General features: G+C 39.3%; 1 protein-coding gene across 1 annotated transcript in view; it reads right to left on the reverse strand.

The window, feature by feature from the left end:
• The window catches only part of APPBP2 (amyloid beta precursor protein binding protein 2), a 69384-nt gene that overhangs the window by 40920 nt on the left and 9754 nt on the right, over positions 1–18710 (reverse strand). Inside the window, exon 2 of the mRNA XM_059997550.1 lies at positions 1968–2056. Coding sequence (XP_059853533.1) covers positions 1968–2056 — 89 coding nt within the window. The remainder of the gene's footprint in view (positions 1–1967; positions 2057–18710) is intronic.

An 18710-nucleotide genomic window follows, 5' to 3' on the forward strand; every position in this document is an offset into this window, starting at 1 on the left:
TTAATTCCAACAAGTACTGCTCCCAGTTAGAACAACTGAAAGCAGCACTCAATGAAAAGCGTCCAGAACTAGTCAACAGAAAACACGTAATCTTCTATCAGGATAATGCAAGACCGCATGTTTCTTTGATGACCAGGCAAAAACTGTTACAGCTTGGCTGGGAAGTTCTGATTCGTCCGCTGTATTCACCAGACATTGCACCTTCTGATTTCCATTTATTTCAGTCTTTACAAAATTCTCTTAATGGAAAAACTTTCAATTCCCTGGGAGACAGTAAAAGGCACCTGGAACAGTTCTTTGCTCAAAAAGATAAAAAGTTTTGAGAACATGGAATCATAAAGTTGCCTGAAAAATGGCAGAAGATAGTGGAACAAAATGGTGAATATGTTGTTTAATAAAGTTTTTGGTGAAAATGAAAAATGTGTCTTTTACCTTTACTTAAAAACCAAAGGCACTTTTTTGGTCAACCCAATAAAACGGTGCAGCTGCTGTGGGAAACAATTTAGGAGTTACTCAAAAAGTTAAACGTAGGTTTACCCTCGTTATATATACATACAAGAGAACTGAAAACATACATCCACACAGAATCTTGTCCATGAGCATTCATAGCAGCATTATTCATAATGGCCAAAAGGTAGAAACAACCCAAATGTCCATCAACAGATGACTAGATAACCAAAACATAGTACATCCACACAATGGAAAACTGATACAAACAACAGCCATGAATGAACCTTGAAAACATTATAGGTAGAATCCAGTCACAAAAGACCACATACTGTAGAGTTCCATTTATATGAAATGTCTAGAGCAGATAAACTCAGAAACAGAGAGTAGATTAATGGTAGGCTAGAGACCAGGGGTAAGGGGAAATAGGGAGTGACTGTTAATGGGTACAGGGTTTCTTTTGGGGATGATGAAAGTATTCTAGAATTAGATAGTGGTGATAGTTGCAAACATTTGTGAATATACTAAAAACTAATGAATTGTACAGTTTAAAATGATGAATTTATGGTATGTGAATTATCTCAATAAAAAAACTGCTTTAAACAAAATTGTAAATAACCAAGTCACTGCTTTGCATAAAGGGGGAAGAAAAGTCAAACTACATGCGTTTAGTTTCACAAATATATTAAACACTTACCAAGGGATCTGGACTTGGTAAAAAGATAACCTGAGAGATGAAAGAGAGGTAGTCCACTAAATCTTTATAATGGCCATCTTTAGAACTGCACAGAGAAATTCAAATCCTAGAAAGCTAACCTTTTCCAAGAGTAAAGAATTTTTTTTAAAGTTTTTCTATGGCCTTCTTGTCCCAAAATGAAACTCTCATCTATTATTTTTTAACAGATTAATTTTTAATTAGTCAACTAACCAAGAAATTTCTCTTAGGCTTAGTACACAGGTCACATCCAAAGGTATCCCTAAACAATGAAATCATGTTAATTTGTTAACATGTTACTTGTTGATTATTTTATCTTCTCTTTCTAAAATACAAACTCCATGAGGAAGAGACCTTGTAAAACTTATTCACTGCTGTAACCCCGGCATCTAGAATAGTACTTGACATATACTACGCATTCTAACAAGTATTTACTTAACTTGGCAACATTCATATTAGAGATTAACAATATTTTGTAAAACTATATTCTTATTTTCCCAGAAATGTAGGTTAGGAAAAAGAAATGGCATTTCAAGCAAATTTAGGGAAGAATGCTAAAGAGAACAGCAAGGACAATCAAAGGCCATGTCACCTACATCCACATATAACTCCTACTACATAATAGCCAGAACGGGGTAGATGAATTCAGTCTTTCTTGAACACAAAAAGCAAGGGTGGTTGGTACTGATGGTTTCAAAACAGTACGAATGTACTTACTGCTACTGAACTGTATGCTTAAAATATGGTCACAGTGGTAAAATTCAGATATGTATAGTTTACCACAATTGTTACAAAATGAGTTTACCTTTTATCCAAAGCTCTCAATACTTTAGCAAAAACTTCCAATTCACAAAATTCACTGCCCAGTTGACATAAGCGTCCCTGTTGGTACAGCTGAAATTAAAAACAAACAAAAAAAGATAACATTTAAAATTTTTAATTTAATTTCAATTTCTACTTTACTTATGAATATAATTTGATGGAGTTAATATTTGATGAATTTATGACTATTACTCAAAGTTAACATTACACAGTAATATCAGGGAAGATGCTTATGCTAAAAGAAATGTAACGCTAACTTAACAAATCTCCATAATTCATAGAGAACACTTTAATAGTTGTACATAATATTTAGAAATTAATATTTGTATAACAGTATGTGGTACATGCTAAGTACTGAAAAGTGCTATATAATTACTTTATTTATTAAACACTAAAATCAGTTATACTCAGGACTTCCCTGGTGGAACAGGGGTTAAGAATCCTCCTGCCAATGCAGAGGACACGGTTCGATCCCTGGTCTGGGAATATCTCACATGCTGCGGAGCAACTAAGCCCGTGCGCCACAACTACTGAGCCCGCGTGCCACAACTACTAAAGTAAGAGTGCCTAGAGCCCATGCTCCAAGACAAAGAGAAGCCACCGCAATGAGAAGCCCATGCACCGCAACGAAGAATAGCCGCCGCTCGCCGCCAACTAGAAAAAGCCCACGCACAGCAACGAAGACCCAATGCAGCCAAAAAATAAACAAATAAATTGATTAAAAAAGAACAATTATATTCAAAAAACTAAACTTTTTTTTTAAAAAATTATTTATTTATTTTTGGCTGTGCTGGGTCTTCGTTTCTGTGCGAGGGCTTTCTCTAGTTGTGGCAAGCGGGGGCCACTCTTCATCACGGTGCGCGGGCCTCTCACTGTCGCGGCCTCTCTTGTTGCGGCGCACAGGCTCCAGACGCGCAGGCTCAGTAGCTGTGACTCGTGGGCCTAGCTGCTCCGCGGCATGTGGGATCCTCCCAGACCAGGGCTCGAACCCGTGTTCCCTGCATTGGCAGGCAGACTCTCAACCAGTGCGCCACCAGGGAAGTCTTAAACTTTTTTTTTTAAACTTCTTTTTTTCTTAAACAAAACTGGGTAAAGTAAAATTATCAAAATGATAGCAAAGATAATATCCAGAAGCCAGAACTGGTCACTATGCCCCACTAAGGGCTCTTCAGACCACAAAAACCTCAGTTCAGTTCCAGGCATGAAACTTCACAAGCAGACTAACAGTAAATTATATCTAAAGTAATCCAGCATGGCAGGATTTCTGATCATGTCACAATCATTTACTCCTTTTGCCTGACTTTTCTTTTTCTTTAACATCTTTATTGGAGTGTAATTGCTTTACAGTGTCCTGTTAATTTCTGCGGTGTAACGAAAGTGAATCAGCTATATGTATACATATATCACCATATCCCCTCCCTCTTGCATCTCCTTCCCACGCTCCCTGTCTCACCCCTCTAGGTGGTCACAAAGCACCGAGCCGATCTCCCTGTGCGATGCAGCTGCTTCCCACTAGCTATCTATTTCACATTTGGTAGTGTATATATGTCAATGCTACTCTTTCACTTCGTCCCAGGTTACCCGCCCCCTCCCCGTGTCCTCAACTCCATTGGCTATGTCTGCATCTTTATTCCTGTCCTGCCCCTAGGTTCATCAGAACCTTTTTTTTTTTTAGATTCCATATATACATGTTAGCATATGGTATTTGTTTTTCTCTTTTTGAATTACTTCACTCCGTATGACAGACTCTCAGTCCTTCCAACTCACTACAACTAGTTCAATTTCGTTTCTTTTTATGGCTGAGTAATATTACATTGTATATATGTGCCACATCTTCTTTATCCATTCATCTGTTGATGGACACTTAGGTTGCTTCCATGTCCCGGCTATTGTAAATAGTGCTGCAATGAACACTGACTGTGGTACATGTCTCTTTTTGAATTATGGCTTTCTCAGGGTACATGCCCAGTAGTGGGATTGCTGGGTCATATGGTAGTTCTACTTTTAGTTTTTTAAAGAACCTTCATACTGTTCTCCGTGACTGTATCAATTTACATTCCTACCAACAGTGCAAGAGGGCTCCCTTTTCTCCACACCCTCGCCAGCTTTTACTGTTTGTAGATCTTTTCATGATGGCCATTCTGACCCCTGTGAGGTGATACCTCACTGTAGTTTTGATTTGCATTTCTCTAATGATTAGTGATGCTGAGCCTCTTTTCATGTGTTTGTTGGCAATCTGTATATCTTCTATGCAGAAATGTCTATTTAGGTCTTCTGCCCATTTCTGGATTGGGTTGTTTGTTTTTTTGATATTGAGCTGCTTGTACATTTTAGAGATTAATCCTTTGTCAGTTGCTTCATTTGCAAATATTTTCTCCCATTATGAGGGTTGTCTATTTGTCTTGTTTATGGTTTCCTTTGCTGTGCAAAAGCTTTTAAGTTTCATTAGGTCCCATTTGTTTATTTTTGTTTTTATTTCCATTACTCTAGGAGGTGGGTCAAAAAGGATCTTGCTGTGATTTATGTCATAGAGTGTTCTGCCTATGTTTTCCTCTAAGAGTTTGATGGTGTCTAGCCCTACATTTAGGTCTTTAATCCATTTTGAGTTTATTTCTGTGTATGGTGTTAGGAAGTGTTCTAATTTCATTCTTTTACATGTAACTGTCCAGTTTTCCCAGCACCACTTATTGAAGAGGCTGTCTTTTCTCCACTGTATGTTCTTGCCTCCTTTATCAACGATAAGACCCATATGTGCATGGATTTATCTCTGGACTTTCTATCCTGTTCATTGATCTGTATTTCTGTTTTGTTGCAGTACCATACTGTCTTGATTACTGTAGCTTTGTAGTATAGTCTGAAATCCGGGAGCCTGATTCCTCCAGCTCCGTTTTTTTCCCCTCAAGATTGCTTTGGCTATTTGGGGTGTTTTGTGTTGCCATACAAATGGTGAAGTTTTTTGTTCTAGTTCTGTGAAAAATGCCATTGGTAGTTTGATAGGGATTGCATTGAATCTGTAGATCACTTTGGGTAGTATAGTCATTTTCACAATGCTGATTCTTCCAATCCAAGAACATGGTATATCTCTCTATCTGTTTGTATCGTCTTTAATTTCTTTTATCAGTGTCTTGTAGTTTTCTGCGTACAGGTCTTTTGTCTCCTTAGGTAGGTTTATTCCTAGATATTTTATTCTTTTTGTTGCAATGGTAAATGGGAGTGTTGCCCTAATTTCTTGCAGATTTTTCGTCGTTAGTGTATAGGAATGCAAGAGATGTGTGCAATAATTTTGTATCCTGCTACTTTACCAAATTCGTTGATTAGCTCTAGTAGTGTTCTGGTAGCATCTTTAGGATTCTCTATGTATAGTATCATGTCATCTGCAAACAGTGACAGTTTTGCTTCTTCTTTTCCAATTTGGATTCCTTTCATTTCTTTTTCTTTTCTGATTGCCGTGACTAAAACTTCCAAAACCATGTTGAATAACAGTGGTGAGAGTGGACATCCTTGTCTTGCTCCTGATCTTAGAGGAAATGGTTTCAGTTTATCACCACTGAGAACGATGTTGGCTGTGGGTTTGTCATCTATGGCCTTTATTATGTTGAGGTAGGTTCCCTCTATGCCCACTTTCTGGAGAGTTTTTAACATAAATGGGTGCTGAATTCTGTCAAAAGCTTTTTCTGCTTCTATTGAGATTATCATATGATTTTTATCCTTCAGTTTGTTAATATGGTGTATCACATTGATTGATCTGGTATATTGAAGAATCCTTGCATTCCTGGGATAAACCCCACTTGATCATGGCGTATGATCCTTTTAATGTGCGGTTGGATTCTGTTGGCTAGTATTTCGTTGAGGATTTTTGCATCTATGTTCATCAGTGATATTGGCCTGTAGTTTTCTTTTTTTGTGACATCTTTGTCTGGTTTTGGTATCAGGGTGATGGTGGCCTCATAGAATGAGTTTGGGAATGTTCCCCCCTCTGCTATATTTTGGAAGTGTTTGAAAAGGATAGGTGTTAGCTCTTCTCTAAGTGTTTGATAGCATTCACCTGTGAAGCCATCTGGTCCTGGGCTTTTGTTTGTTGGAAGATTTTTAAGCACAGTCTCAATTTCAGTGCTTGTGACTGGTCTGTTTTTATTTTCTGCTTGTTCCTGGTTCAGTCTCAGAAGATTGTGGTTTTCTAAGAATTTGTCCATTTCTTCCAGGTTGTCCATTTTATTGGCATAGAGTTGCTTGTAGTAATCTCTCATGATCGTTTGTATTTCTGCAGTGTCAGTTGTTACTTCTTTTTCATTTCTAATTCTATTGATTTGAGTTTTCTCCCTTTTTTTCTTAATGAGCCTGGCTAATAGTTTATCAATTTTGTTTATCTTCTCAAAGAACCAGCTTTTAGTTTTATTGATCTTTGCTACTGTTTCCTTCATTTCTTTTTCATTTATTTCTGATCTGATCTTTATGATTTCTTTCCTTCTGCTAACTTTGGGGGTTTTTTGTTCTTCTTTCTCTAGTTGCTTTAGGTGCAAGGTTAGGTTGTTTATTTGGGATGTTTCTTGTTTCTTGAGGTAGGATTGTATTGCTATACACTTCCCTCTTAGAACTGCTTTTGCTTCATCCCATAGGTTTTGGGTCGTCATGTGTTTATTGTCACCTGTTTCTCGGTATTTTTTAATTTCCTCAGTGATCGCTTGGTTATTTAGTAGTATATTGTTTAGCCTCCATGTGTTTGTATTTTTTACAGCTTTTCTTCCCTGTAATTGATATCTAGTCTCACAGCGTTGTGGTCAGAAAAGATACTTGATATGATTTCAATTTTCTTAAATTTACCAAGGCTTGATTTGTGACCCATGATATGATCTATCCTGGAGAATGTTCCATCAGCACTTGAGAAGAAAGTGTATTCTGTTGTTTTTGGATGGTATGTCCTCTAAATATCAATTAAGTCCATCTTGTCTAATGTGTCATTTAAAGCTTGTGTCTCCTTATTTATTTTCATTGTGGATGATCTGTCCATTGGTGAGAGTGGAGTGTTAAAGTCCCCTATTATTATTGTGTTACTGTTGATTTCCCTTTTTATGGATGTTAGCATTTGCCTTATGTACTGAGGTCTTCCTATGTTAGGTGTGTAATATTTACAATTGTTATATCTTCTTCTTGGATTGATCCCTTGATCATTAATGTAGATTCATTCTTTGTCTCTTGTAATAGTCTTTATGTTAAAGTCTACTTGTCTGATATGAGAATTGCTACTCCAGTTTTCTTTTGATTTCCATTTGCATGGAATATCTTTTTCCATCCCCTCACTTTCAGTCTGTATGTGTCCCAAGGTCTGAAGTGGGTCTCTTGTAGACAGCATATGTACGGGTCTTGTTTTTGTATCCATTTAGCTAGTCTATGTCCTTCGGTTGGAGCATTTAATCCATTTACATTTAAGGTAATTATCAGTATGTATGTTCCTATCACCGTTTTCTTAATTGTTTTAGGTTTGTTATTGTAGGTCTTTTCCTTCTCTTGTGTTTCCTGCCTAGAGAAGTTCCTTTAGCACTTATTGTTAAGCTTGTTTGGTGGTGTTGAATTCTCTTAACTTTTGCTTGTCTGTAAAGGTTTTAATTTCTCCGTCAAATCTGAATGAGGTCCTTGCTGGGTAGAGTAATCTTTGTTGTAGGTTTTTCTCTTTCTTTTTTTTTTTTTTGATATTTCCTTATTTATTTTTGGCCATGTTTGGGTCTTCACTTTTTTTTTATGTTTTAAATAAATTTATATATTTGCTTATTTATTTTTGGCTGTGTTGGGTCTTCGTTGCTGTGCAAGGGGGCTACTCTTCTTTGCAGTGCACGGGCTTTTCATTGCAGTGGCTTCTCTTGTTGCAGAGCACAGGCTCTAGGCGCACGGGCTACAGCAGTTGTCGCACGTGGGCTCAGTAGTTGTGGCTCGCAGGCTCTAGAGCACAGGCTCAGTAGTTGTGGTTCACAGGCTTAGTTGCTCCATGGCATGTGGGATCTTCCTGGACCAGGGCTCAAACCCGTGTCCCCTGCATTGGCAGGTGGATTCTCAACCACTGCGCCACCAGGGAAGCCCCTGGGTCTTCATTGTTGTGCACAGGCTTTCTTTAGTTGTGGCGAGCAGGGGCTATTCTTCGTTGTGGTGCATAGGGTTCTCATTGCAGTGGCTTCTCTTGTTGCGGAGCACGGACTCTAGGCATTTGGGCCTCAGTAGTTGTGGCATGCAGGCTCAGTAGTTGTGGCTCGCAGGCTCAGTAGTTGTGGCTCGCAGGCTCTAGAGCACAGGCTGAGTAGTTTTGGCACAAGGCTTATCTGCTCTGTGGCACGTGGGATCTTCCGGGACCAGGGACTGAATCTGTGTCCACTGCACTGGTAGGCAGATTTGTTACCACTGTGCCACCAGGGAAGCCCCCTTTCATCACTTTAAATATGTCCTGCCACTCCCTTCTGGCTTGCAGAGTTTCTGCTGAAAGATCAGCTGTTAACCTTATGGGGACTCCCTTTTATGTTATTTGTTGCTTTTCCCTTGCTGCTTTTAATATTTTTTTCTTTGTATATAATTTTTGATAGTTTGATTAATATGTGTCTTGGCATGTTTCTCCTTGGATTTATCCTGTATGGGACTCTCTGCACTTCCTGTACTTGATTATTTCCTTTCCCTTGTTAGGGAAGTTTTCGACTATAATCTCTTCAAATATTTTCTCAGACCCTTTCTTCTTCTCTTCTTCTTCTGAGACACCTATAATTCGAATGTTGGTGCATTTAATATTGTCCCAGAGGTCTCTGAGACTGTCCTCAATTCTTTTCATTCTTTTTTCTTTATTCTGCTCTGCGGTAGTTAGTTCCACTATTTTATCTTCCAGGTCACTTATCCGTTCTTCTGCCTCAGTTATTCTGCTATTGACTCCTTCTAGAGTATTTTTAATTTATTTATTGTGCTGTTCATCACTGTTTGTTTGTTCTTTAGTTCTTCTAAGTCCTTGTTAAACGTTTCTTGTATTTTCTCTATTCTATTTCCAAGATTTTAGATCATCTTTACTCTCATTACTCTGAATTCTTTTTCAGGTAGACTGCCTATTTCTTCTTCATTTGGTCTGGGGGGTTTTTACCTTTCTCCTTCATCTGCTGCATATTTCTCTGTGTTCTCATTTTGTTTAACTTACTTTGTTTGGGGTCTCCTTTTCATGGGCTGCAGGTTTGTAGTTCCTGTTGTTTTTGATGTCTGCCCCCAGTGGGTGAGATTGGTTCAGTGGCTTGTGTAGGCTTTCTGGTGAAGGGGACTGGTGCCTGTGTTCTGGTGGGCAGGGCCGCGTCTGGCCGTGTGTTTTGGGGTATCTGTGAACTTAGTATGATTTTAGGCAGCCTCTCTGCTAATGGGTGGGGTTGTGTTCCTGTTTGTTTGGCATGGGGTGTCCAGCACTGGAGCTTGCTGGCTGTTGGGTCGACCTGGGTCTTAGTGTTGAGATGGAGATCTCTGGGAGAGCTCTCGCCGATTGCTATTACGTGGGGCGGGGAGGTCTCCGGTGGTCCAATGTTCTGAACTCGGCTCTCCCACCTTGGAGGCGCAGGCCTGACACGAGGCTGGAGCACCAAGACCCTGTCAGCCACACTGCAAGGTACGTGGGGATTTTCTTGCCTTTGGGGACGTCTGAGGTCTTCTGCCAGTGTTCAGTATGTGTTCTGTAGTTGGTCCACATGTAGATGTATTTTTGATGTATTTGTGGGGAGGAAGGTGATCTCTACATCCCACTCCTCTGCCATCTTGAAGGTCCCCCTGAAATAGGAGACTCCACTGAAGACACCAATCTCCGCAAGAGCTAGAGGTGCAGAGGCATTTTTTTCAGAGGATTTGCAGAGCTTGCTTTTTTTTTTTTCTTTTCCTTTGTGCTTTGTCTAGTTTCACTTGTTCACAGGGTGCTTCATGCAGAGGCCTCACACCCGGCACTTTGGATCAGAGTGCCTATTGAGAAATGGCTGCGCTGACACCTCAGCTCAGCGGGCCGGGCCGTGTGCGGAAGCACTGTCCCTGATACTGCAACTCAAGATCTGTCTGATTTTTTAAAACTTCCATTTAAAATAGTATTTTAATAAATGTGTTAAATGTTTATCCCAAAAAATACATGTACACAGTTAAAAAAAAAATACTACTGCCCCTCTTTCCCCTGCCTCAACTTCACCAAATGTTACTGAATTTATATAGCTATATAAATACAGTGCCTTAGAAGGCAGGAATTTTATTATATCAACTCATTTTACATTAGTAAGCACTTAACACTTAGTTCATTTAACAAAAACATGGGTTTCAGAAAGAGGACATGATCCTGAATTCATCTGCCAAATGGGCCAGTTAACTTTGCACAGGGAAAACATACTACAAACTCATTTAGCAAACTCTTGGGCATAAATCACTATTCATAATGGAGGCCAGGTCAGATTAGGTAGATACAGGAATACAAATCAATAATGACTGCTGGAAGGGAGAGGGGACAGGGAGTGCCACGTGCTCAGGAAGGGGAGGCAGAAATGTTATCTTCAAACAGTGATTGGATATTCATCTTAACCATAAACTTTCATAAGGAAAGATTTGCTATTTTTGGAGATGATTATGTTTTCTGAGGTTAGAAAAACAGGGACTTCCCTGGCAGTCCAGTAGCTGGGACTCCACGCTCCCACTGCAGGGGGCACAGGTTCAATCCCTGGTCAGGGAACTAGGATCCTGCAAGCCACACAGTGTGGCCAAAAAAAAAAAAAAAGCTTCTGGGAATGTATATGATAAAATTCCCTTCCATCACATATACCTTCACAGTTAACCAATGAAGAATAACTCAGGGAAAATAAAGCTGAGAATTTATAATCACATCCTATTTGGGGGCTTAACAATGTGATACATTTCTGATTTGAGGGAGAAAAACAAATGCACTTATCAAAATATATACACACATACTCCAAAAACAGTACAGGACCAAAAAACCTTAGTTTCTTATCAAAGTAACTCATCATTAGCAAACTTAAGGCTTAGAATTTCTTTTGTAAGATAGAAGAAATGGAAAGTTGTACAACTTTTTTTGCCTACACTTACTAGTCAAATAAAGACAATTAAACTAAACTTTATATGTTCTACAACTCATAGTATCCCTTTAATACTGAAAATTTCCTAACAAATGGATTTGAAACTAAAATTTAGGAAGGTAGTAACCTTAGTTACAATTTTAAGTATAAGTATGCCTATTAACAAACACAAGCTTTTTTTTTTCCTCTCAGCTGTTTAATTTTTCTAGCTAAAAAGGGGTCCGCATTTAAATTCTGGGGAGAGAGTAGTGACTTAACTGTTTCAAATCATCCTTTCCTGTACAGCAACTATAATTCAAAAAAAAAAAATCCTTACTAGGCTTATCCCCCAAAATGAAAATTTCTAAATTTTATGAATGGGATTTTTGAATACCAATCCAGAAGAAAAAGAGCATTAAATCCTTACAGAGATCTTATATGTATGTGCCAGGCACTGTTCTAAGTGCTTTTCATAAGCAACTCACTCTGTCCTTCCACAGATGAGGAAACTGAGGCATATAAAGTTAAATAACCTGGTCTAAATCACATAATTAAGAAGTGGCAAGGCATTTGCAGCAACATGGATGCAACTAGAGATTATCACACTAAGTGAAGGAAGTCAGAAAGAGAAAGACAAATACCATATGGTATCACTTATAGGTGGAATCTAAAATATGGCACAAATGAACTTATCTACAAAACAGAAACAGATTCATAGATATAGAGAACAGACTTGTGGTTGCCAAGGAGGACGGGGGAAGGAGAGGGATGGACTGGGAGTTTGTGTTTGGTAGAGGCAAACTATTACATAGAGAATGGATAAACAACAAGGTCCTACTGTATAGCACAAGGAATGATATTCAATATCCTGTAATAAATCATAATGGAAAAGAATATTAAAAAAGAATGTCTCTATGTGTATAACTGAGTCACTTTACTGTACAGCAGAGATTGGCACAACATTGTACATCAACTATACTTCAATTAAAAAAAAAAGGGGCTTCCCTGGTGGCGCAGTGGTTGAGAGTCCGCCTGCCGATGCAGGGGACACGGGTTCGTGCCCTGGTCCGGGAGGATCCCACGTGCCGCGGAGCAGCTAGGCCTGTGAGCCATGGCCGCTGAGCCTGCGCGTCCGGAGCCTGTGCTCCGCAACGGGAGAGGCCACAACAGTGAGAGGCCCACGTACCCTCAAAAAAAAAAAAAAAGCGGCAAGGCAACAATCTGGCTCCAAGCAGTCTATCCTTACATCCATGTTCCTAATAACTTACAGTACAATGCTTTTAGACGGTTTTATATCAGGAAGTAAGAAAGAGTATAAAATGGGCAATTTAAAACATTTTTATAGAAATAATAGAAGAGGGACTTCCCTGGCAGTCCAGTGGTTAAGACTCCATGCTCCCAATGCAGGGGGCATAGGTTGGATCCCTGGTCAGGGAACTAAGATCCCTCATGCCACAAAGCACAGGCAAAAAAAAAAAAAAAAAGAAGAAATAATAGAAGATTAATCCCTTCATAGAGTCACACATCTTATGGAGTAGAGCTTAGAAGAAAGAAAACTGAGGCTCTAGGTTCTTTGGTAATGATTCTTATACCAAATTTTTAAAATCTGACTTATTTTAGTTCATTATTACATGTGTTTTAATATTAAATTCTGAGCAGGAAAAGAGATTCCGATGTAGAGAATGGGCTTGTGGACCCGGGGTGGGGGGAAGGGGAGGGTGGGACAAACAGAGAGTAGCACCAACATATATTCACTACAATCTATAAAATAGCCAGTGGGAAGCTACTGTACAGCACAGGGAGCTCAGCTCGGTGCTCTGTGATGACCTAAGGGGTGGGACAGGGTCGGGGGCATTGGGGTGGGAGGGAGGTTCAAGAGGGAGGGGATATATGTATACATATAGCTGATTCACATTATTGTACAGCAAAAACTAACACAACATTGTAAAGCAATTATGCTCCAATACAAAAATTTTTTTAATAAATAAATTTTGCACCCACTGGGTAATGAGGCTATTAAAGGACTAGCAACTTCTTTTAGCTACTGGTACCTTAAGGAAAATAAGAAAAAACAAGTTTATTTTATAAGTAGGTAATTATCTCCCAAAAGATATGAAACAGACAATAAAAATACTATGTAAAAACATCAACAATACTGTACAGGTATGTAGACTAATCAATGGAACAAAACGCAAAGTTCAAAAGCAGATTTTAGTATACATAAAAAAATTAACATATGATAAAGGAAGCATTTTAAAAATCACTGAAAGAAACAAAAAATTAGTTAATAAAGAGTGCATAAAAATGGGAAAACAAAGTAAGGTACCTCCTGATAAAATAGAACAAAAATAAATTCCAGATTTATCGAATTTTTAAATATTAAACAATTAAATCATGGCAGTGTTAAAAGCTACCTGGTAACACTGCCTTTCTAAGCATTATATACCACAGGCAAAAATCATAAAGGAAAAGATATGTGACGTGATAAACACCAAAAATGTCCATGAATATAAAATACTGTAAATAGGGCTTCCCTGGTGGTGCAGTGGTTAACAATCTGCCTGCCAATGCAAGGGACACGGGTTCGAGCCCTGGCCTGGGAAGATCCCACATGCCGCGGAGCAAGTAAGCCCATGTGCCACAACTACTGAGCCTGCACTCGGAGCCTGCAAGCCACAACTACTGAGCCCACGTGCCACAACTACTGAAGCCTGTGTGCCTAGAGCCTGTGCTCTGCAACAAGAGAAGCCACTGCAATGAGAAGCCCGTGCACCGCAACAAAGAGTAACCCCTGCTCACCACAACTAGAGAAAGACTGCGCGCAGCAATGAAGACCCAACACAATCAAAAATAAAAGAAACAAATAAATAAATTTTTAAAATAAATAAATAAAATAAAATACTGTAAATAAAAATTAAACATACAATAAAAGTAAGTAAAATATTAGTAACACATTTGTGCAAGTTTTAATATCTTTAATACATAAATGGGTGAAACTCCTGGTGATATTTTAGAAGCAAGGACTTTCAGAGACTAAAGAAAAATTTTCTTTCTTTAAAAAATATTTATTTGGGGCTTCCCTGGTGGCGCAGTGGTTGAGAATCTGCCTGCCAATGCAGGGGACACGGGTTCGAGCCCTGGTCTGGGAAGATCCCACATGCCGCAGAGCAACTAGGCCCGTGAGCCACAACTACTGAACCTACGCGTCTGGAGCCTGTGCTCTGCAACAGGGCAGGCCACGACAGTGAGAGGTCTGCGCACCATGACGAACAGTGGCCCCCACTCGCCGCAACTAGAGAAAGCCCGCGCGCAGCAACGAAGACCCAACGCAGCCAACAGCATACTTATTTGCTGTTGGCTGCGTTGGGTCTTCGTTGCTGCGCGCGGGCTTTCTCTAGTTGCGGCGAGTGGGGGCCACTCGCCATCACAGTGTGCAGGCTTCTCATTACGGTGGCTTCTCTTTGTTGCAGAGCACGGGCTCTAGGCGTGCAGGCTTCAGTAGTTGTGGCTTGTGGGCTCTAGAGTGCAGGCTCAGTAGTTGTGGCGCATGGAGTTAGTTGCTCCGCGGTACATGGGATCTTCCCGGACCATGGCTCGAACCCATGTCCCCTGCATTGGCAGGCGGATTCTTAACCACTGCACCACCAGGGAAGTCCCCTAAAGTAAAATTTTTACAGAAAACTGAAGGCAGCTATTGCAATGGCAATACAACACATCCCCAAAACCGGAGAACTCTCTGGGAGCTAAAGATAGGGATGAAAGCCTGCCTTACCCCAACGGATTTTGAATTGACGTGGCTGCTCTGCAGCCAATCCAAAATTACCAGGCTGAGTGAACAGTTTAGTGTTAATATCAAATTAGCATACAAAATAATTTAGGCTAAAAACATGGAAACCACCTAAATGTGCATCAAAAGATGAATGGATAAAGAAGATGAGGTATATATACACAATGGACTACTCCTCAGCCATAAAAAAGAATGAAATCATGCCATCTGCAGCAACATGGATGGAACTAGAGATTATCATACTAAGTGAAGTCAGTCAGAAAGACAAATACCATAGGATATCACTTACATGTTGAATATAAAATATGGCACAAATGAACCTATCTACAAAACAGAAACAGACTCTCAGACATAGAGAACAGATTTGTGGTTGCCGAGGGGGAGGGCGGAGGGAAGGACTGGGAGTTTGGGATTAGCAGATGTAAACTATTATATATATAATAGGATGGACAAACAACAACGTCCTACTGTATAGCACAGAGAACTATATTCAATATCCCATGATAAATAATAATGGAAAAGAAAAAAAACAAAACAAAACCAACCCAAAATAATCTAGGCTTATTCCCAAAAACAAAAACTCAGGGGCTTCCCTGGTGGCGCAGTGGTTGAGTCCGCCTGCCAATGCGAGGGACGCTGGTTTGTGCCCCAGTCCGGGAGGATCCCACGTGCCGCAGAGCGGCTGGGCCCGTGAGCCACGGCCACTGAGCCTCTGTGTCTGGAGCCTGTGCTCCGCAGCGGGAGAGGCCACAACAGTGACAGGCCCACGTACCGCAAAAAACCAAAAACAAACAAACAAACAAAAAACAACTCAGAAAGGTTTAGAAAAAGATATAAAAGAAATCAAGTTCAAAACTATGGTCTAGTGACTTCCCTGGTGGCGCAGTAGTTAAGAATCTGCTTGCCAATGCAGGGGACACGGGTTCGAGCCCTGGTCTGGGAAGATCCCACATGCCACAGAGCAATTAAAGTCATGTGCCACAACTACTGAGCCTGTGCTCTAGAGCCCGTGCTCTGCAACAAAAGAAGCCACTGTAACGAGAGCACTCACTGCAACAAAGAGTAGCCCCCGCCTGCTGCAACGAGAGAAAGCTTGTGCCCAGCAATGAAGACCCAACGCAGCCAAAAGAAAATAAATAAAAATAAAGTAATATTTTGTTTTGTTTAACACACATAAGATACATTTATTATTGTTCTCTAATCTCAAAATTCACTTGAAATGTAGCTCCGAAAAAATGAACTTTGGCATATAACTTGATATTCCTTTACTTTGCTCTCATATTACATTGTATATTACATGTAATGTCCTTTATCTGTTGTTTGATTACAATCTTAACGTGTTGTCAGATTACACATTCTTGGATTAAAGTACCACAGAAGTATTTTAATATAACACACACTTAATTAAAAAGCATTGGGTTGGCAAAAAAGTTCATTCGTTTTTTCCTGTAAGATGGCTCTAATAGCACTTAGTTTTCTTTAACTTCATTCGAAACAATTTTGTTAGATAGTATTGTGACAGCTGTCATATCAGCGAGCATTAAAAAAAAACTTATCAAAATTGGGTAATTTTTGTGTAGCCATTTTAATATTGAAGATGGAAGAAAAAAGCAACATTTTCAGCATATTATGCTTTATCATTTCAAGAAAGGTAAAAACGCAACTGAAACACAAAAAAAGATTTATGCAGTGTATGAAGAAGGTGCTGTGACTGATGGAACGTGTCAAAAGTGGTTCGCGAGGTTCTGTACTGGAGATTTCTCGCTGGATGATGCTCAACGGTCGGGGAGACCAGTTGAAGTTGAAAGCAATCAAATCGAGACATTAATTGAGGACAATCAACATTATACCATGCGGGAGATAGCCGACATACTCAAAATATCCAAATCAAGCGTTGAAAATCATTTGCACCAGCCTGGTTATGTTAATCGCTTTGATGTTTGGGTTTCACGTTAAGTTAAGCGAAAAAAGCTTCCTGACCATATTTCCACATGCAATTCTCTATTTAGATGTAACGAAAATGTTCAGTTTTTAAAACAAATTTTGACGGGTGATGAAATGTGGATACTGTACAATAACGTGGAACAGAAGAGATCGTCGGGCAAGCGAAATGAACCACCACCAACCACACTAAAGCCCGGTCTTCATCCAAAGAAGGTGATGTTGTGTATATGATGGGATTGGAAGCGAGTCCTCTATTATGAGCTCCTTCCGGAAAACCAAACAATTAATTCCAAAAAGTACTGCTCCCAGTTAGAACAACTGAAAGCAGCACTCAATGAAAAGCATTCGGAATTAGTCAACAAAAAACACATAATCTTCCATCAGGATAACGCAAGACTGCATGTCTCTGATGACCAGGTAAAAACTGTTACAGCTTGGCTGGGAAGTTCTGATTCTTCCACTGTATTTACCAGACATTGCACCTCCAGATTTCCATTTATTTCAGTCTTTACAAAATTTTTTTTAATGAAAAAAACTTCAATTCCCTGGAAGACTGTAAAAAGCACCTGGAACAGTTCTTTACACAAAAAGATAAAATGTTTTGGGAAGAAGGAATTATGAAGCTGCCTGAAAAATGGCAGAAGGTAGTGGAACAAAATGGTTAATATGTTGTTTAATAAAGTTTTTGATGAAAGTGAAAAATGTGTCTTTTATTTTTACCTAAAAACCAAAGGAACCTTTAGGCCAACCCAATAAATGCTTTCTTCTGGAGGTAAACCAAATATTTTAATTTCTTGCTTCTTATAACATTTTAATTGCTCAGCTGTTCCACTCATTGGTTCTATGTCATACTTTAAAAAAAAATACAACTGACCAACATGATTTTTGTATCTTCCAGGGCAATCATCCTCCTACTGAATTATCTTATTGTAGTTTTTCACTTGATTTTGCTGGATTTTTCTTATTCTAACTGTATTGGTTAGCCCTTCAAGAATGTTGAATATGTAGCATACAGCTCCAGAAATAAGTCTGAAAATCACTTAAATACCAGTAATATCAAATGTTATTTGAATATACTCAAGAAAGTATCTAAAATTGGCACGAGTTTTGTCTGCTGAGGGAGGAGGCATGTGAACAAAGAGAAAAGTATAATTTCTCAATTCTTTTACAGTTTTTAGTCTATCAACTTCTCTCTTGGATCATTTGTATCTTCCTAGAAACAAAATTTCAGTAAGGTTTTCAGACTGATTAGCACAGAATTACATAAGCTACTGTACATCTAAAGAAGCTATTCTATAACTTAAAAAGCTATTTTTCCCCTTTCCACTGTATCTATGGTTGTTTTTACTTTCTCATTCCTAATTTTGAGAATGTGAGCTTTCTCTCACACTTGTTGATCTGGCTAGCTAGTGAATTAACTACTTAGTTAGTTGAATTATTTACTTTTCTTTTAAACCAATCACCTCAACTTATTTCTTTTTTTTTAAGACTTTTAAAAAAATAAATTTATTAATTTTATTTATTTATTTTTGGCTGCGTTGGGTCTCCATTGCTGCATGTGGGCTTTCTCTAGTTGCAGCAAGCAGGGGCTACTCTTCATTGCGATGTGCGGGCTTCTCATTGCGGTGGCTTCTCTTGTTGCGGAGCACAGGCTCTAGGAGCGCGGGCTTCAGTAGTTGTGGCTCGCGGGCTCTAGAGCGCAGGCTCAGTAGTTGTGGCGCAAGGGCTTAGTTGCTCCGTGGCATGGGGAATCTTCCTGGACCAGGGTTCAAACCCGTGTCCCCTGCACTGGCAGGAGGATTCTTAACCACTGAGCCACCAGGGAAGTCCCTCAACTTATTTCTTGGTCACGCTAATATTTTAGAATATCAATTTTTAGGCTATTCTCCTCTTAGTACAACTTCATGTCCCAGATATTTTATTCTTAAAAATTCAATTTTATTTCTTTTAT

Source organism: Delphinus delphis, chromosome 19, assembly GCF_949987515.2.
Source record: "Delphinus delphis chromosome 19, mDelDel1.2, whole genome shotgun sequence".
NCBI classification, from domain to species: domain Eukaryota; kingdom Metazoa; phylum Chordata; class Mammalia; order Artiodactyla; family Delphinidae; genus Delphinus; species Delphinus delphis.